At 38.0% G+C, this 22092-nt stretch overlaps 1 protein-coding gene across 1 annotated transcript in view; it reads right to left on the reverse strand.

Moving 5' to 3' along the window:
* The window catches only part of LOC149219067 (transmembrane 9 superfamily member 2-like), a 120654-nt gene extending 118370 nt beyond the window's left edge, over window positions 1-2284 (reverse strand). The window contains exon 1 of the mRNA XM_089384247.1: window positions 1941-2284. Coding sequence (XP_089240373.1) covers window positions 1941-2092 — 152 coding nt within the window. The 5' untranslated portion in view covers window positions 2093-2284. The remainder of the gene's footprint in view (window positions 1-1940) is intronic.
* Between the last annotated feature and the right edge of the window lie 19808 nt (window positions 2285-22092).

The raw sequence follows: 22092 nt of genomic DNA on the forward strand, positions 1-22092 counted from the left end.
AAGTTGAGTTAATTGCTAGATCTAACCAAGAAAACGTACAAGGTTGATTTCAAGAAATTTTTACACTTGTATCTAGCTGTTTGGCACTACAGATCTGAAATTTCCAACGCTGCACCAAGCGAGATCTGCAATTTATAACAAGGTCTTCAGCCCTTCAAGTGAGTACATCCATCATAAAACCTTGCTATTTACGCTATTGTGCTCAATAATTGTTATTCTTTATAGAGTAAATTTTTATTACTTCCAGCCATACTTAACTGTTAAAATCAAATCTGGAAAATGCTGGGTGTGTAAACCAAGAGGGTATTCATCTAGATTTCTAAAAAGTAATTTTCAGCTTGCTGGAAATTCACTTTTCAGTGATATTTTGGTTGAGGGGAGGCCCCAAAAGCCTCTATTTTAACCCTCATACATTTTCCATCCCAAGACTAATCATCTAGAAGTGCTAAGGCACTTCTAGGGTGGTTGTCATACCCAAGTCAGATTCTTGTCCCTACATTCTTTTGTAGATTTTACAATTTGCCACATAGGACAGCAAGTTGTTTTGAGTCATAACTCTCTATAACCAGTATCTCATTTCAGAACGCTTATTAAAGGATCTCATCTCAAGACCAAAACTGATCAGAAGCATCAAAAGCACCTCTAAAACCACCACTAAATCATGCTATGAAGGGCATTCATGTTTTCAGAAAAATGTGATCTGCTAAAGAAATATTACAAAAGAAATATACATCATGACACCAAATAGTAACCACACAGGCTTCCCTTTCCTATATAAGCAGAGAGGACCAGCGTGTCTGCTTTGGCTCCGATCTCAAGAGTCCCTATATCTTTTATAAAAATGTCATATCTAGCTAAAATCTGCATAGCCAAGTCTGATCTAAAAGTTGAAACTTCATACAATGGAACGGATTATCTCAACATGAAAAGTTGATTGACATCGTCATTTCTATTAGAAGATGCCTGCCACTGTGATCGCATCCTACATACTCCAGCATATCTACTCACTGATCCATTTGTCCCTAAAAAGGTGCCCTTTTCGTCAAAATTTCAAAAAGGGGCAATAAAGAGATGACTGTATATTCAGAATGATCACCTACAGATATTATTTTCACAATTCCCTGATTCATATTATTTAACTGCCAAATATGATATTGTGAAGTATAATCTTCTGTTTCTGCTCTTTTTGGAGATTTGATTGCCCTTTGGCAGATTGGGCTATCCTGATTGGAATAGCACCTTGGTTGTTATGGTTGCCTTGTGCCAGACGCAGCCTTCCAGTGGTTCACTATGACTCTTGAGTTGGAAATTTCTTGCACTTATGTGAATCATAGAGCATTGCAAATGAGGTGCAACATGCAATGACGCATTCCACACCCTCCACCCACAATCCAACTTGCAGCATAGTTTACATACGCACACATAAATACGGAGGCATATTACAATCACGAGTTGCATATCAAACCCGGCTTTAGACAGCTTCGAGCCAGTGTCATATTAATTCAAGATGCTGGAGCTTCACAACATTATGGTGCATATCAGACCTGGGTGTACGATGATTTTGGGCTAGAGTCCATATTCAAGGTACCCAATGTATCGTGTAGGATTAATGCGCATTATATCGAAGAGTTGATGAACCACCCCTGCCCCTGCCCCTGCGCCTGCGCCTCTCGGTGCAATGAGATCTGAGTTGGTTATTTATAGTTAAAACCATAGTCAATTTATCTTGTCAGTATGCAAACGTATTATTTGGAATTAGATGCATATTTCCCACACGCTCGACTTGATCTCAGTTGGAATTTGAATTATTTCATAGTGGGTATTTAATTACAACAACCAACCCCTAAAATAAATGACGGCTTGGCCTTTAAGCTTAATGCGGGGTATAAACAAGGTCTAGAGATCGAAACCCAGTGGCAGCAAAGAGGGGAGGAAAGTACCTGGGGTTCTGAAAGGGGCCGACCTTGTTGACATACAGGGGCACCTCGTCTCCCACTTTATAACTGTGATCCGATGCGCTTCTTACCAATACAAAGCTGCATGATATGAGAATTGAAAGCACAGACAGAGCCATGGCCGGCCTATCCATCATCGTCGATACTGTGAATATCGTGGGAGCTAAAGCCAAATCCAATAAAAGCTAGAGTGGCAGCAAGGTATTCAGACCTCAGCAATGGCGTGGTCACATTGGTCGAAACAAAGTGAGAATTGATTCGGCAAAATATCGCATTTCGAGGGCACTAACGTCCAAATGTTCCCTCTTCCCAACGCATCTAGACTGTCGTCCTAGATAACATCGACTCGACGGTATGGTTGAGAAGAAAAAGCTATATTGGAGAAGCAAAGATGCTTACAAATTCTTTTTTAAATGATTAAGAAAAATTAAATATGTGCAATAATCTAAACCGACAACAATGTGCGAGCCATGGGTGGGCCTGCATTGAAAAATGCATTTACGATTTCTGTGCGTATATAAGAAAAATAGATTGAAGTTCTAAAGATTGTCTAATTAATTTGGAATGTCTATGTTTTAAGAAACAAAATTAAATCATAGTAACAAAAATTTAATATATATATTATTAAAAGTGATAAAATTATAAAAGGAAAGTTAGTACATGTTGTTTAGTTTAAATAGAACTAATTAGATTACAGATGGTATGTGAGATGATTAATTAAATTGTTGTTTTATAGTGAACGCTTTATTTAGGGATGGAATTTCTATGTTTTAAGAAACAAAATTAAATCATAATAACAAAAATTTAATATATATATTATTAAAAGTGATAAAATTATAAAAAGAAAGTTAGTACATGTTGTTTAGTTTAAATATAGCTAATTAGATTATAAATTGTATGTGAGATGATTAATTAAATTGTTGTTTTTTGGTGAACGCTTTATTTAGGGATGGAATTTGATGGGTAAATTGCTCGTCATGGGCTAATTTGCCGGTTAAATCGAATTAAACTTTTTGAAAAATCATTAAGGTTTTTCTTTGACACTGTAGAGACAGGTCTGAGAAGTGTGAAAACCATCAAATTTGACGGGTAGGTTTGTTTTGAAATTCCAACCCTCGCCCTACCTCATTGGTTGTAATGAAGTTTTACAACTTTATTTTTTTTGGTAGTGTTTGGTTCAAATTGATATGGAGAAACTTCATTACAACTCAATGAGATGTCAATTCCAGAAACTTGTTTTGCACAACCAATTGTCTCCTACAATGTTCATTGGAATTGAACATGATTGATATAGAGTTGAATGCAATTGTGTTTGTGGTAGTAAAGGCATGGGAATATGAAACAAAATGTTTATTGTTATGGGTCTCTTTCTTTTGCAAAGAAAAATTGAGTTGGGGTGATCTATAAGTTGTGATTTAGTATTAAATTAATTTTTAAATTAAATTGCAAAAACATGTTAATTAATATTTATGAATAATTCGTAATAACAATTATTTTACTATTAATTTAAAACTAAATTATAACTAGCACAGTTACATAAATTAAATCACTAGTAATTATAGATGGATATCAAAACACTTAGTTTATAATCAAAATACTTAGTAACTGAAACATTTCGTATCATGAAAATAAAAGAAATCATTTAAAAAATTTAATATTAAAATAAATAAAATATATCATTAGCCCTTTTCAAAAAAATTCTAAATATTATACGTTTGTCTATGATGTCTCTGATTTGTGATAATAAAATTGCAGTAGATTAAACCCCTTTAACAAAATCCACACATTAACTTTTTGCATGGTAGCTGAGACTAATATTTTGTATTTGATTCGAGGAAAGAAGATAAAACAACTTTAACAAACCAATTGAAACATATGAGAAATTGAAGACTAAACAACCTAGAACGACTTGAAACAAAATATGGAACTTCAAAGTGGGATCTTGATAATATCCCAGTTGGAGTTTTAAATCCTTTGACCTGCGAGATTAATAGACTTAATCAAAAAAAATCTTGAATTCAAAAAGATTAATTTCTTGAACCCTTGAATTCAATTTATAGTTAAAGATCAATTTCTTGAATTTTTTATATAATTGGAAGCAAAAATTATAAAAATTATGCTTAAATAAAACAAATTCAACAAAGTTAGGAAAAATTCTCACTAGAAAACTTTTTTAATAAAATTAGGAAAGAAAGGCTCACAAGATTATAAAAACTAATAATTAATTATCATAAGAGTCATTAATTATAAAAACTATGTGTAAACAAAACAAAAAAATATGATCAATGTAAATAGAATTGAAAAAAAAAAAAGACAACAACAAAAAATCTAAGTCAAATTAAAAAGTAAGAAAACTAAAAAAATTATTGGGAAAATATTTTTTCCTCTTTAAAATTTGTCATCTTAAAAAAAATCCATCGAAAAAGACAAAAGAAAATATAAGCTAAATTAAAAAGTAATAAAACTAAAAAAAAATACGGAATTATTTTTTCTCTTTAAAATTTATATCTTAAATTGAAAATATGGAGAAAAAAATATAATTTATGAAAATGGAGATAATAGAAAAATGGAAAAATATAAAAAAGGGAAAAAATTAAATAAAAAAAAAACTAAAACTAAAAACAAAAAATTAGTAACTAATAGAAATGGAAGTTACTAAACGGCCTATAATAAGACCTCAACCAATCACTTTACATATAAATAAATTTAAATAATAATAATAAATAACAAAAAATTAATTATCAATGTTAAACTATGGATAAGTGGCATAAATTTTTGGTCAAAGACAAACTAATAGGCAATCAAAACTTAATACCATGTCATGCATGCGGCAAATATAATAATAATATACTATGAGAAAAAAATTGTAAAATCACATTGACAATATTTGGTCGACAGTTTCAAACCATCCACTGTGGTTCGTGGTCAGGGCTAAGATGAACCACAATGGATTAATAATATACTATGAGAAAAAAAAAATTGGTAGAAACACATTGACAATAGTTGGTCGACCATTTCAAATCATTCACTATGGTTCATGGTGAGGACTAAGATGAACCACAATGGATGGTTTGAAATGAGTCGATCACGTATTGTCAATGTGATTTTACCGAAAGAAATTTCTCATAACAATACGAATCACAAAAGCTTGAATTTAAAAATAATAATATATTATTAAAATGGGTTGAATTAATAAGACAATTAAATAACATTTTAAATGGAACTGTAAATTTAAAAGATGGGTTCATTTATTAAGTTGGAGCATTTTTTAAATATTAAGTTAGTTTGTAGTAAAATTAATAAATTTGTTTGAATATTTTTATTTTTTAAAGTTATAATTGAATTAAATATTAAATTGGTATATGAGATCTCTTTATTTACTAAATAAAAGATCTATTTTTACATTGACAAAATATTTTTGTTCTTGTTATTGATATATCTAAATTGTGATAGTTAGATATATTTTATTATAGTGTAGTCTAACTAGTAGAGGAAATGAACTTTTTTAGGTGTTTTTTCTAGTTAATTTCAATTATTATAGTGTTGTCTAACTAATAGAGGAAATGAACTTTTTTAGGTGTTTTTCTAGTTAATTTTAACTAAAAGACTTTTAAAACTTGAGTTTAAGTTGTTTAATCTCTAAAATTTGAGTGCCACAAGGGTTTTTCACAATGGTGAATCTATTTACGCATTCAAAATTGTATTTTAAATAACAAAAAATCACAATCTTGCTTGAAATCAGGTGAAAAAGGTCATTCCATCCATAAGTTAAATTGTGTCTTTTATAATTGGTAAATTTGATCTCAAACTTTATTCAAAAAAATAAATAAATAAATAATAATAATAAATAATAAATAATATATATATATATATATATATATATATATATATATATATATATATACATATACATATACATATACATATACATATACATATACATATACATATACATATATGATGGGGTGGAAAAGCAAGGTTATAAAAGCGATAAGGGGGGATTAGACCCTCACATTCAATCATCTGGGGACGCATGTGAAGTGCGGGGGACAGGGATTGCATGACGTTCTGAATGTTCGAGACGTTATGCAGAAATGTTATAAGCCAAATGGCAGGCTCAATGTTGTTGTTCATGAGTCTGGTTATGAGAGGTTGCGAGGGTGGTAGAGGCCAATATGAATTTGCACAAGACACCAAATTGTGCATGCTCATTCGGTTTGTGTTTTTTTGCACCCAAGAATCTTGAACGTGGGTGGGGTTTCCTCTGCAGCTCTGTCGAGGGCCAAATACGTAGAGTGTGGGATCCTAGAGCAGTGGTTGGTCGGCTCTCATCTAGCAGTTGGATGGGTTTGGCGACGGAGGGTCGTTCTCGGACTTGGTTTTCATTAGAACAATCTTGCGTTGGGGCTCTTCTACAATTATTTTAGTAAGTCTTCTGGTTCATTTCTTTGGTTTCCATAATGCTAAGCTTTCAGTTAGTCCGGTGATGGTGGATTTCAATTTCATTGGCCTCCTTCTATATCTTTATTTTGTGGAGTTTCACTCAGGCCCTCCAGTATCTAGTTTCAATTGCAGCCTATCTTTCCACCCTAGTAGCTCTATGGTTTTTCAGGGGCGATTAGAGTCGCGGGTTCTGTTGTAAGGCGCTCGACCTTTCCGTAGTCAGGGGAGGTGCAGATGGGGTGATTCGAGTAGAATTTGGTTGTGATGAAAACTTGGCTTTAGTCGGGGGTTTTGTTGAGTCTGATGGCAACAAGTTTGTTGAATTCAGGGGTTTGAAAGTGTTGTTGGTGTCCCATGTGCGGTTGAAGTCCAAAAGTTGGTCTTTGTGGTCTGGGGATAAGTATGGTGATGTACCGTCAATGGGGTCGAGTAAGGCAGCGGTTAGGGCCACAAGGCCAAAGGGCAACTCATGGAGGATAGGCAGGGGAAATGGAGGGTGGCAGTGGCATGGAGGCGGCATTTAAGGACGAGGTGGCTCATGAACACATTCCTTCTCCAGGGCGCATGGATATTCCCCCCTCTTTTTACTCTCTGGATGTCCAACTTTGAAATGTCACTACGCTCCTAAAAGAACTTGGGCAACATCAACTGTAACTGTAACACCCCCTCCCATGTCTACCCAAAGTAACCATGCCAACTGGGGTAAACATGAGGAGAGATGCTACTATGATCAGATTCGGCCTCCTATGTCACCTTAAGGAATTGGAATCGACCGAACATCATGTACAGTCATCCAACATCATCAACAGAGCCCTCAGGAGACAAGTCAGTCACTCAAACAGCATGTCCCCTGGGTCCCACTCTTATTCTGCAGCTCTTAGGGCATAGTCGTTCTCATGCTATGGGCAAGTGAGCAATAGGAAACCCAAAGTCGCTCTCACAGGCCTGCCTACCAGCGATTGTGGACCAAAATTGCTAGTTTTGTGCCAGCGACCCTGGGATTTAAGCCACTTTTCTAGCCCATAATCCTGGCCTCTGCCCAGAACTTGTTGTAACTTCTAGAATTCATTAAAAACATGATAACAATGTTGATCAATCAAAAATCACCCTCAGGACTAGGCCTGAGTATCCCCAACCGAGACTAACATTCTGTCAAATGCTTGTCATCAATGCAACCTACAGGTCTAGGATACAAGACAGAGCATAAACGACTAAAACAACTTATGAAACATAACCAGAAGGATCACCTCCTTCTCCATTGAACTACTACATCATCAATTAGGTCTTACATCCATCCATTTAATAGTTACAAGTAAATATATGAAATAACCATGACATAAACCAGTCATTCAACCATGCTTATAACCAACATAAAACCATATAAATATCATAGATATGACAGCCATTAAATCCACATATAAATCAGTGCAAAAGTAAGAGAACTTAGCTTTTATTAATCATAGGCAAATCCAACCAGGTTCGAACTTCCACGTACCACCCGACCATAGACATGGATGAACCAAATCTCTCTTTCAGCTAGTCACCCTCGTGCCATATTCCAAGCATGAATATGGGATCTCATAAAACAACCAATCCAAGAAAAACCAAGGGAATCCAGAGGTTAAACCACCTCCACCCTCATCAAACTGTGATCACACCAAAACCGGTGCTTTGATCACAACCGAACCGAACTTGGAATGCCATCTGGAATCCATCACTATCCTTGAGGAATTTTCTGTCTCCTTGTCTCTCAGGCTTTACCGCAATCCAAACCCAGATCACTAGGCCCTAAACCGAGACTACTCCCTCAGGCTTTATCGTGTATCCCGCCAAAACCGGTCAAGGGATTCCTAGGCCTTTGGGAATGAACCTTGAGACCACCTCCGCCCCGGATTCTGAAATCCATCTGGCAATTCCAAAGCTCAAAAACCAAAATAACATCCCAACATACCATGGAATATGGAAAAATGCTAGGTTAGGCTGAAATCCACTGTCATAACCCGGCAAAACCATGCCACCAATAGCAAGAGAACCATACACCAACATGCAAAGTCATGCATGTCCAAACCAGCTAGGAAATCACACATGCAAAGGGTTACCTGGAAGTATTCCTACTGAAGCTGCTTGAGTCCTTCTTTCCTTTCCTTGATCCTTGCTTGTTTTTCCTTTCATTTCCTTGCTTTCCCTTTCCTTTCTCAAAACTAGAGTGCTCTAAGAAAAATTGAAGTGACCAACAGTGAGAGAGAGAGAGTTCCAAACTTGAACTAACAAAAGGTTACCAACTGATCCTCATAAGGCTTTTTATGAATGAGGCCTTTGTTCTCTTCATTTACCATTATTTTCCTTCGATTTCCTCCTCACATGCAACCTGTGGCCTTTCACCTTACTTTTCTCCTAATTTCCTTTGTTTTAATAAATAAATGTGCCAAAAATGCCTTTTTCCTTTTAATGCCTTTGCCAATTTTCCTTGGGCAAAACACACATCAGTGATGCCCACTAGGATATCTTTGCCCAACATTCAATTTGGAATATGTGTCCCTTAACCATGGTCTTATTTTTCCATTATTAACTTTATTACATGAACTTTTCACTAGGGTTGTTATAGTAACAGCATTGGTGAAAATTCCATGCAAAAACATATATATGGCCACGGTGATGGGACACGTATTCCAAGCTGAATGGTGGGAGAAACATCCTTGTGGACGTTGATTCGGTTTATTATGGCTAAGGGAATTGGCAAAGGAAATGGCTAAGGTTTTGGAAAAGCATGAGGCATTAATTGACATTTATTTATGAAAATAATGGAAAATAGGAGAAAAATGAGGTGAAAGGTCACAGCTTGCATGTGAGGAAGAAAATGAAGGAAAATAATGGAAAATGAAGAAAATAGAGGTCTCACTCATAAAAAGGCTTCTGAGGATCAGTTGGTGAGCTTTTGTAGCTTTTTGTGGAGCTCTCTTCTATTCTCTCTCTCCCTCATACTCTTGGATACTTAGAGTTTTCTTGGAGCACTCTTAAGGGGTGTGGCATACTTGGATTCTTGGAGCAAGAAGGCAAAGGAAGAGCAGGAAAGCTCAAGAAGGCATAGGGATCAAAAACTACATCAGGATGAGGTGGCTCATGACCTCATTCCTTCTCCAGGGCACATGGATATTCCCCCCTCTTTTGACTCTCTGGATGTCCAACTTTGAAATGTCACTACACTCCTAAAAGAACTTGGGCAACATCGACTGTAACTGTAACACCCCCTCCCAGGTCTACCCAAAGTAACCATGCCAACCAGGGTAAACATGAGGAGAGATGCTACTATGATCACATTCGACCTCCTATGTCACCTTAAGGAAGTGGAATCAACCGAACATCACGTACAATCATCCAACATCATCAACAGAGCCCTCAGGAGACAAGTCAGTCACTCAGACAGCCTGTCCCCTGGGTCCCACTATTATTCTACAACTCTTAGGGCATAGTTGCTCTCATGCTATGGGAAAGTGAGTGACCGAAAACCAAAATTTGCTCTCACAGGCCTGCCTACCAGCGACTGTGGACCAAAATTGCTAGTTTTGTGCCTGCGACCCCGGGATTTAAGCCACTTTTCTAGCCCAGAATATTGGCCTCTGCCCAGAACTTGTTGTAATTTCCAAAATTCATTAAAAACATGATAACAGTGTTGATCAATCAAAAATCACCCTAAGGACTAGGCCTGAGCATCCCCAAAGGAGACTAACATTATGTCAAATGCTTGTCATCAATGCAACCTACAGGTTTAGGATACAAGACAAAGCATAAACGACTAAAACAACTTATGAAACATAACCAGAAGGATCACCTCCTCCTCCATTGAACTACTACATCATCAATTAGGTCTTACATCCATCCATTTAATAATTACAAGTAAATATATCAAATAACCATGACATAAACCAGTCATTCAACCATGCTTATAACCAACATAAAACCATATAAATATCATAGATATGATAGCCATTAAATCCACATATAAATCAGTGCAAAAGTAAGAGAACTTAGCTTTTATCAATCATAGGCAAATCTGACCAGGTTCCGAACTTCCACGTACCACCCGACCATAGACATGGATGAACCAAATCTCTCTTTCAGCCAGTCACCCCCGTGCCATATTCCAGGCATGAATATGGGATCTCATAGAAAAACCAATCCAAGAAAAACCAAGGGAATCTAGAGGTTAAACCACCTCCACCCTCATCAAATTATGATCACACCAAAACCAGTGCTCTCATCACAACCGAACCAAACTTGGAATGCCATCTGGAATCCATCACTATCCTTGAGGAGTTTCTGTCTCCTTGTCTCTCAGGCTTTACTGCAATCCAAACCCGGATAACTAGGCCCTAAACCGAGACTGCTCCCTCAAGCTTTACCATGTACCCTGCCAAAACCGGTCAAGGGATTCCTAGGCCTTTGGGAATGAACCTTGAGACCACCTCCGCCCCAGATTCTGAAATCCATCTGGCAATTCCAAAGCTCAAAAACTGAAATAACATCCCAACATACCATGGCATCCGGAAAAATGCTAGGTTAGGCTGAAATCCATTGTCATAACCCGACAAAACCATGCCACCGAAAACAAGAGAGCCATACACCAAAATGCAAAGTCATGCATGTCCAAAACAGTTAGGAAATCACACATGCAAAGGGTTACCTGCAAGTATTCCTGTTGAAGCTGCTTGAGTCCTTCTTTCCTTTCCTTGGTCCTTGCTTGATTTTCCTTTCATTTCCTTGCTTTCCCTTTCTCCAAACTAGAGTGCTCCAAGAAAAATTTAAGTGACCAAGAGTGAGAGAGAGAGAGAGAGAGAGTTCCAAACTTGAACTAACAAAAGGTTACCAACTGATCCTCATAAGCCTTTTTATGAATGAGGCCTCTGTTTTCTTCATTTTCCATTATTTTCCTTCAATTTCCTCCTCACATGCAACTTGTGGTCTTTCACCTTACTTTTCTCCTAATTTCCTTTATTTTCATAAATAAATGTGCCAAAAATGCCTTTTGCCTTTTAATGCCTTTGCTTTAGCCTTTGCCAATTTTCCTTAGCCAAAACACACATCCAGTGATGCCCACTAGGATATCTTTGCCCAACATTCAACTTGGAATACGTGTCCCTTAACCGTGGTCTTATTTTTCCATTATTAACTTTATTACATGAACTTTTCACCAGGGTTGTTATAGTAACATCCCTGGTGAAAATTCCATGCAAAAATATATATATGGCCATTGTGATGGAACACGTATTCCAAGCTGAATGGTGGGAGAAACATCCTAGTGGGTGTTGATTCAGTTTATTATGGTTAAGGGAATTAGAAATGGAAATGGCTAAGGTTTTGGAAAGGCATGAGGCATTAATTGACATTTATTTATGAAAATAATGGAAAATAGGAGAAAAATGAGGTGAAAGATCACAAGTTACATGTGAGGAAGAAAATGAAGGAAAATAATGGAAAAATGAAGAAAATAGAGGTCTCACTCATAAAAAGGCTTCTGAGGATCAGTTGGTGAGCTTTTGATGGCTTTTGGTGGAGCTCTCTTCTATTCTCTCTCTCCCTCGTACTCTTGGATACTTAGAGTTTTCTTGGAGCACTCTTAAAGGGTGTGGCATACTTGGATTATTGGAGCAAGAAGGCAAAGGAAGAGCAGTAAAGCACAAGAAGGCATAGGGATCAACAACTACATCATATTTGCTTGTTGGTACTGAGTTGCATGTATGTTTCCTTCACTAGTTTTGGCATGCATGGCATATGGATGTGGATTTTTGGTTGTGATCTGTCATTAGCATGGAGGATGGTCGGGATTGAGAGTGGATTGCCTAGCCTTGCCATTTCTTGGATGGTCATAATGATTGTGGGTTTATTTTCATTGTTGTGTTTTTGGTTGGTTCTCATGTTTCCTTAGCTTGGGTTGAGTTACTAGACCTGGAGCCTTGGTTGGACAAACGCTCTGGAGCGCTATAACATCTTGGGTTGAGTTACTAGTACTGGAGCCTTGGTTGGACAAATGCTCTGGAGCCCTTGGTGGGTTGAGTTACTAGTCCTGAAGCCTTGGTTGGACAAATGCTCTAGAGCCTGGATGGTGGGGATAGAGACCGATCGGATGAGGGTTTTGTGATGTCCGACCGTGAGGTGGAATCATTGTTTGATAGGTTGAGGTGGATGGCCTTTCGAAGCCCTAGATTAGTTTTGATTGATGTGTTCTATGAGATCCCACATTCATGCTTGGAATATGGCACGGGGGTGAATTGCTGAAGAGAGATTTGGCTCAGCCATTCTAAGGTCGAGTGGAACGTGGAAGTCCCATCTCGGTTTGGATTTTGCATCATTAATGAAAGGGTATTTCTCCTTATATCTCTATGAGCATTATGATGGATTATATGTGGTTTATATCGCTGTGATTTCATGGATAATTCGGTCGTTATTGTGTTGGTTATTTACATGTTTTATGATAGCAACCATGTGTGGCTTTCATCATGTTTTTACTTGTAATTGAATGATCAATGTGTCTATGACCTAATGGATGGAATGACAGTTAAAGTGATAAAGAAACAATTCTTCATGATGAATCTCAGATAAGTATGAGACCCCTGTGCTCATATCTGTTATTTACACTTGTAGGTTGCATATTTACTAAGTGTTTGACAAAATGCCTATCATGGTTAGTAGGGGTCCAGTCAAGGTCTTGAACAAGTATTTGCTTTAGTATTGTCATTTCCATGTTATTTTACTGATCTGAAGAGATGGTTCAATTATGGGAAGTGATCTGGGATCTGGGCCTAAAAAAAGCAGCTCAAATCCTGGAGTCATTGGCATAGCACTGACAGTTTTGGTCTCTGGTCGCTAGCAGGCAAACTTGTGAGAGCGACTTTGAGTTGTTGGTCGCACTCATGCCTATAGCATGGGAGCAACTGAGCCTTAAATTGTCCAAAAGCTCAGTGTGACCCCAAGGCAAGTTGTCTAAAATATTACATTGGTTCGTGAGGGTCCTGTAGGTGATGATTAATGTATGTATTGTGTGTTTCCGTCGGTTCCACTTCCTTAAAGTGACTTAGGAGGTCGAATCATATCATAGTGGCCTCTCGTCACATGTTTACCCTGGCTGGCTGGTTGCTTGGGTATATGTGGGAGGAGGGTGTTACAGAGTGGTATGAGAGCGTGGTTGCGCTCTCCTTGGGTTGTGTGTTGATTATGCTTTCATGTTGGTTGCATATGTGTTCCTTATGCATGTACTCCATGTGCTTGTTGCATTTGCATGGTGTTGATCATGGTTGTGGTGATGTTGCCATGTGAAGGTTGAAGGTGTTGTCGTGGAGTATGTCTTCCCACGTGTATGGTTGATTATGTAGTTGTCATTCATGTATGGTCTTGGTTATGGTTATGCATGAATAGTAGGTCAAACATACCTTGTGAAATCATGTTATGAAATTTAGGTCATAAGGGTGATATTGATTGTTATGATACTAATGTGTTGGTTGAGATAAAGCAGGAGATGCAGATCATCATAATGAGGTTGCAGCATTGGACTTTGGGGTAAGAGTAGATCGTTGTATAGGTGTTGTATGTTGGCATGCAGGTATGTAAGTTAAGGATTGTTATATGCATTAGGTTTATATACATTAGGTTTATGTACATGTTCGTGATGTTATGGTTACATACATGATAGATGATAGTTGACTAGTATATTCATATGCACGTGTGTCAGATAGTCAAGAACGATAGTAACCTATGGTGGTATGCATTTCTATTGTTGTTTTATGTTAGATAGCTTGATGATTAGGTTATATTTTGTTGATGAACATGTTATAGGTTAACTTGTTATGATTATGTTATGTATTGTTGTTGAGTATGTAATAGATTAACTTGTTGTTGTTATATGATAGTTAGCTTGATGATTAAGGATATTACATTTAGGATCTTGATGTTATATGTATCATACTAAATTGGATTGGCCTATGCAGATGGTTATGGTTATGATATTCAGGTATGAGCCAACATATTTGTGATATGGTGTTGTACTAATCTAGATTGATGTTGCATATGTGTGAATGATAATTGTGTATGCGTTATGATGTAAACATGTTAGCTAGTGACTATTTTGGATATCATGATCTTATTTATGGTTGAGTTGATATGTTGTGAAGTTATATCGTGCTAACCTGACTTAATTGTGCAAACAAATAGCCTCCCCTAAGATACATTAAGGTATGAGCTTGCTTATGTCGTCCACTTTGTGCTTGAATGCTTGATTATGTCATCTATCTGGTGTCTGAGTGTTTGGTGTCTATTACATCATCTAGTTTATTTATTTAACATTGTATGTTTGCAAGTTGGTTGAATTTTTTATGAATTGCATAATATGAGTATGTGTTCAAATGATCTTGTTTAAACATGATTGCACTAACATATGTGTTGAGATAGCTGACATGTACTTGAGTGTAATTAGGTGATAGTTGTAGCACTATTATGACTGATGACTATGAGTTGACTATGGATTATGACATGATTGTTAGTCTTGGTAAGGATTTATTTTAATTTGATAGATATGTTTGTCTTGATATTTGGAACATGTGGTTGACATGTGTGAGCAATTGCAGGATAACATGCTAGGTATTAGCATGACAAGGTAATAGTTTATGTGTTTACATAACTAACAGTTGGGTGATGTGACAACGCAAAGTAAGCCTCGATTGCAACAAGGTAAAAAGGTAAAAGGAAGGAATTGAGCAAGAATTACTTTGGCTATGTTTGGAAACCCTAATTCCAAACGAACGAGTGCTTTTCATACAGGAAGCCTTCTTAACCTTCATTTTGTCTGACATTATGTGGATATGTGCTATAGTCATGAACATGTATTTGACAGGTATATTAGCCAGTCTCTAGTTGCAGGTGGATCTGTCAAGGGAATTGAAGTCCCTTGAGAGATGGTGTGGATGTGTTCAGTTGCAATCAACATGTTTGGTACAACAAGATAAGGAAACCAATGTATTGTTATGTTTATTTATGCACTGAAAATTATATGTTGATGGCAGTATGATGTAGGGGATTGCATGGCAATGAGATTGCCACGAAATCTTGAAGAAGGCTCAGGTTGAGCTTTCCTTGGGAACCATGGGGATTGATTCATGGTGTCTGTTTCCAGTCTTGTGCTTTTGGTCTTTTATGAATTGTTGAACTTGATTGTGGTTTTGTTTATGTCTGGTGCAAGGCCTTGCCACTTTGTTGTGGTGTCATATTGTTATTGAATTTCATGGTTTTCTTCTTAGTTGTTTCTTGTCTTGCCTTTTATGTTTTGAGTCTTGGGAATTGTTGGGAAAGAGGAAATTTGATGGAGCTCGGGAGAGATGTGTGGTACTCGAAAGGTAATGTAATATTTAGATGAAGCTCTGTGCATGAGTAAGCACAACAGAGGGTAAGACTATGACATCCAGTTGGACTGGTTGGGTCCATTGGTGTAAATGGACGATGGCATGATAGACAGGAGAAAGGTAACCAAAAAAGGTAAAGTAAATGGACTTGAGATGTCGGATGGCTTGACTAAGTTGGGAACAGTGGTTCTCAATGTTGTGCATGAATAAAGGAAGTTCCCTTAACCTTGATCTTGATATCTAGTATTTATGTTGTGATCGCGATTGCTTTATGTTAATGATTATATGCATATATGTATGTATGTACATTGTTATCTAACAAGGTCATCATGGATCATGATTGTTTCATGCTAATGTTTATGTATATGTATGTATGTCACTATTCGACAGGGTCATCAGGAATTGTTCTTGTGGAGGAATGATTACTTACGCAGGCAAATGACATGAAGAGGTTCCTGGTCTTACGAGGAATCAATTGGGAAGAGTAGTCATGACAAATATATGAGGTCAATATCATGTGGTTATGAGTTGATATTATGTGATTATATTATGTCTATGTTATGGACAGGTTATACCAAGGGATACATCAGCGAAATGAAAGCAGTGTGGTCTGCGACATGCTAGGATAAGCATGGATAAGACGCTGGAAGCAAGGTTGCTTGGTAGAGGTAGTGTGGTTTCGGATGTGTGGTATTATTGTTGTGCATATGTCATACATGTTGTACATGTTGCATTTGTGATGATTGTGCGCATGCAGTATTGTGCATATGTAGTGTGTGTACATGTTGTTTATGCAATATTATGTACAGGGTGTTAGTACAGATAGTGTTGTATGAATGTTGCATATTCAGTGTTGGGTATAGATGGTGCTATGTACATGTTGGATATACGGTGATGTGTACATATTGTACTGTGTGCATGATGGATATGCGGTGTTGTATGCATATGGTGCTCTGCGTGTGTTGGATATGCAGTGCTATGTACATGTGGTGTCGCATGCATGTTGTACATGTGGTGCTATGTACATATGGTGTGGTGTGCATGATTGTACGTCAAGTGGTGTTGTGTGCATGATTGTACGTCAAGTGGTGTTGTGTGCATGATTGTACGTCAAGTGGTGTTGTGTGCATGTGGTGTTGTGTACATGTTGTACAAATGGCGTTGTGTGCAGGTGGTGTTGTGTACATGTCGTAACATGTGGTGTCGCGTACATGTCGTGCATGTGGTACTATGTACATGTGGTATTGTGTACACATTGTACAAGTGGTGTAGTGTACATGTGGCATTGTGTACACGTTGTGCAAGTGGCATTGTGTACATGTGATGTTGTGCAGGTGGTGCAGTGTACAAGTGGTACTGTGTACATGTTGTACATATGGTACTGGTGCATGTGTGGTATTGTGTGCATGTCATACATGTTGTGTTGAGGGCATGTGGTACTAGGTATGTGCATTGTGTAGGTGCATGTATTGTGTGGTGTTGTACATCGGGTATAGATGTATTGTGTTGTGTTGTATACCAGGTGTAGGTGTATGTATTATGTTATGCATTGGATGTAGGCGTATGTATTGTATTGTATACACTGGGTGTAGGTGTATGTGTTGTATGTCAGGTGTAGGTGCATGTATTGCATGGATTTGTATGTTGTGTGTGGTCATATGTGTGTGATGCACACTATGTATATGTGCACCTAGTTGAGGAGAAGGCACTGGGTGTTTGTCGGGTGTGGCAATCGATCCAGTGTGCGTACGAAATAAGAACAAAGGCAGAAGTAAGGATCGATTAAAGGATAAGTATCAGTATATTATTTCAGTTTTATTATGCATGTGATTTATGATTCTGGTATATGATGATTACATGTGAATTATGATTCTGGTTTATGATGGTTACATGTGATTTATGATTTTGATCTATGACGATTATGTTTTAAGCTAACTTGATGAGATATTTTTATACATGTTGATTTGGTCAAATATGCCAATTTGACTTGTTGTGACAGGAAGCAAACATGATTGCAAGTGTACCTTATTGACGAGCTACTGTGAGGTAAGATGTGAATTTATTTCAATTTAATTTAAATCTAATGGAAGTTATGTGCTTGGAACAAGGATGCGTGAACATGCTTGGCTGAGTGGCCGAAATCGACTATAAGACTTTGCAACAACAAAAGAAATTGGAACATGCAACAGTATGCTGGTAGAGCACTTCACGAGTAGGGCCATTGTGGGACGCTAGTACCCAATAGTGTCCTTTGATTGCCATGAGCATGCTATGACCGGTAGGATGGTTTTGAGGCAAGGATATGCCTTGGTTTTAGTATCTTACGATGCGAGGAAGCCTTACCAAGGGATGGATTGCCCGAGATGGGGGTTGCCAGTGGAACTTGGAAGGTGAGTGGCTGCACGGAAGGGGTGATTGGATTGCCCAAGGGACTGTGTAGCAGAGAAGGGAAGGTCAGGGATGGATTCATTTTGGTCATTAGCATTTCCAAATGGAATCAAATGCACATTAGGAGTGTGCCCTGGAACAATGAGCCGATAACTGTTCACTGAGAGGACAAATGACACAGGATTATAGCGCTGGAAATTGGATGCAGTTTGACTATGGCAGTGGATTCTAGACTTCCTGGGAAGGAGGTGAATCCTGGTATTACTTGAGGGTGGAGTTGTGAGCCTCTGGATTCCCTTGTTGCAGATGCATGCATCGTATCTTTTATTTGTTGGTTGAGCAAATGTGTATATGTGTATATTATTGTAAATATTGTATCGAGTTGGATTTATAAAGCTCCATAGACAGTATGGTTATTTGTTAGTTGAAGCAAATGTGTATGTGTATATGTGGTTATTGTAAATACCATAATGAGTTATGTTATAAAGCTCCAGTAAACGGTATGTTTGTCATGTTTTAGCAGACAGTCATTGTAAATACTGCAACGAGTTGTGTTATAAAGCTCTAAGGGCAGTATGTTTTGTTTTCAAAAGTCTTCTTGGCTATAGGTGGCATTGAACACCAAGGACGGTGTTCCCCCAAGGGGGAGGGTTTTGTAATAGCTTTGGTGAAAATTCCATGTAAAAATATATATATGGCCAAGGCGATGGGACACGTATTCCAAGATGAATGGTAGAAGAAACATCCTAGTGGGTGTTGATTCAGTTTATTATGGCTAAGGGAATTGGCAAAGGCAATGAATAAGCTTTTGGAAAGGCATGAGGCATTAATTGACATTTATTTATGAAAATAATGGAAATTAGGAGAAAAAGGAGGTGAAAGGTCACAGGTTGCATGTGAGGAGGAAAATGAAGAAAATAGAGGTCTCAATCATAGAAAGGCTTCTGAGGATCAGTTCGAGAGCTCTTGATAGGTTTTAGTGGAGCTCTCTTCTATTCTCTCTCTCCCTCATACTCTTGGATACTTAGAGTTTTCTTGGAGCACTCTTGGAGGGTGTGGCATACTTGGATTCTTGGAGTAAGAAGACAAAGGAAGAGCAAGAAAGTGCAAGAAGGCATCGAGATCAACAGCTACATCAGATTTACTTGCAGGTACTGAGTTGCATGTATGTTTCCTTCACTATTTTTGGCATGCATGGAATATGCATGTGGATTTTTGGTTGTGATCTGTCATTGGCATGGAGGATGGGTGAGATTGACAGTGGATTGTCTAGTCTTGCCATTTCCTAGATGGCCATGGTGATTGTGGGTTTATTTTCATTGTTGTGTTTTTGGTTGGTTCTCATGTTTCCTTAGCTTGGGTTGAGTTACTAGTCCTGGAGCCTTGGTTGGACAAACGCTTTGGAGCCCTTGGTGAGTTGAGTTCCTAGTCCTAGAGTCTTGGTTGGACAAATGCTCTAGAGCCCTTGGTGGGTTGAGCTACTAGTCCTGGAGCCTTGTTTGGTTAAACACTCTGGAGCCTGGTAAAAGTTGTGGGTTGAGTTACTATCCCTAGAGCCTTGGTTGGACAAATGCTCTGGAGCCCTGGATGGCTGGGATAAAGACTGATCGGATGAGGGTTTTGTGATGTTCGACCATGAGGTGGAATAACTATTTGATGGGTTGAGGTGGATGGCCTCTGGAAGCCCTGGATGAGTTTTGATTGATGTATTCTATGAGATCCCACATTCATGCTTGGAATATGGCATGGGGGTGAATGGCTGGAGAGAGATTTGGCTCAGCCATTCTACGGTAAGGTGGAACGTGGAAGTCCCATCCCGAGTTTGGATTTTGCATCATTAATGAAAGGGTATTTTTCCTTGTATCACTATGAGCATTATGATGGATTATATGTGGTTTATATGGTTATGGTTTCATGGATAATTTTGTCGCTATTATGCTGGTTATTTATATGTTTTATGACAATAGCCATGTGTGGCTTTCATCATGTTTTTACTTGTAATTAAATGATTAATGTGTCTATGACCTAATGGATCTAATCCAATCTTCCATGAAGCTATGACATATATATTCCTTGTATACCATTGTAGTCCATAAGCTATGTGTTGATATAAGCCCCTATGCCACTTTGGCTGCTAAAGCTTTTGAAAAGAGGGGTATGTTCTTTATTCCCCAACCCCCTGAGGCCTTTGGGACCACTATTTTCTCCCATCTCACCCATGGAGAGAACTGATTCTTCTTTAGAGTTAGCCAATAAAAACTTGGAACATATATTTCGAATATAATTGAGGACCCCCTTTGGGATCTAGGATAAAGACATCTAATAAATTAGGATTTCTTCCAAAACTTACTTTACAAGAACTAATCTACCTACTATAGACAACCATTTGAAACTCCAATCCTTTAGTCTTTTTTCCATTTTCGCTAAAAGCCAATGCAAGTCAGCTTTCCTGTAGTCATTCAATTTTTAGAAAGAAACCCATATATTTTAGGCCTTCTTCTAAGCCCTTTATCTGGAATGAGAACACTTCTTGCATATACCTAGATTCAACTTGATCTGAAAATGAGATCTTAGATTACTTTTAAGGTATTATAGACTCATGTGCATGGATTTTCCTATATTACTTAGTGCAATGGATTGATAAGATTGCAAATAATATAGACAATGAGCAGTTAGAGAAACATAATAGACAACACACATAACACAACAAGTTTAATATGGAGTTCACCCAAAACTCTTGGGCTACGTCTCCTGGTCCAGCCTTCAGTGTTGACCTCTCTATTATGTCTTCAAGAGCAGAGTTTTACAAAATGTGAGCTCAAATTGAGTCTCAACACAACAGATACAAAACAGCAGGAGTTTTCTTGAATCCCTCAAGCCTCTCTGAGTACACAGACTCTCTCTTCTCACTCTCTGTCTCTGTTTTTTCTCTGTCTCAGCATTGTTGCCTCTGTCTTTGCCATTCAGTGGCTTTTAAGCCAATCGACGGTGTCTGTTTGTTTCCTCTTCTGGGCTCTCTCGCTCCTGGCCTCTGTCTGCTCAAATCCCCTCTGAGCGTTAAACAATCATTTGTTAACGCTTTCAGGGAAGGTGGCCACCTGTTCTGTAACGAAATGGACCATTGGTGCCTTTGAAATCCCAAAAATGGTCGTTCTCTATTTATATAGAGAAATACTCTAAAACACAGGAAAATCCGCCAATCTGTCGTTTATCGAACTTCAAAAATCATTAATTCCGCCCTATATTCCATCGAGCCTGCCTTTAAATCACTATCGCAAGTCGCATAGGCGTGGGTTCCTTTGTATTTGGGTTTATTGTTAAAAATCCCAAATACAAAGAAAATCTCGACAAAATGGCTCATATCGGACTTGAAATGTTATATATTCGCATCTATAAGTTCCATCGGGTCCAGATATATATCGCATCGGGCGCATTTTGTTTATTTAACGAAAATGCGAAATACATAGAAAAACCCTGTTTCCAGATCTCAAAATATATCAAATATCACCCATAACCCCGTCGGGTCCGGCTATTGCAAGTCGCCTTTGTATCGGCCTTGCTCCTTTGTATTACTTCGATGCGATATTGCGATGCGATTATATCGCAATCGCATATCGCATAGTCCCTGGGCCGTTGATAAGCACTCCCGTGTGTTTTGCCAACGTGATATTGCGAGTTAACCTAGTCCGTCGATTTGCGCACTTGATTGACGGTCCTCGTTGACCCGCGTTGATCCCTGTCGCAACTGTTGCAAATGCAACAAGATGATGGAGCTTAGTGGAAAGGAGTCGCCTTCACTAAGTGAGCCCGCATGCTATTTTTGGCGCAAAGTCTCTTTTTAGACTATGTCTATTTTTAGACATATGGATCATGATCTATGAGTTGCAGGATGCTATTTGTGGATGATTGGTCATGTTGGT

This window comes from Pinus tabuliformis, chromosome Q, assembly GCF_031772625.1.
Source record: "Pinus tabuliformis cultivar Carrire ecotype Pingquan chromosome Q, CPIR1, whole genome shotgun sequence".
Lineage (NCBI taxonomy): Eukaryota > Viridiplantae > Streptophyta > Pinopsida > Pinales > Pinaceae > Pinus > Pinus tabuliformis.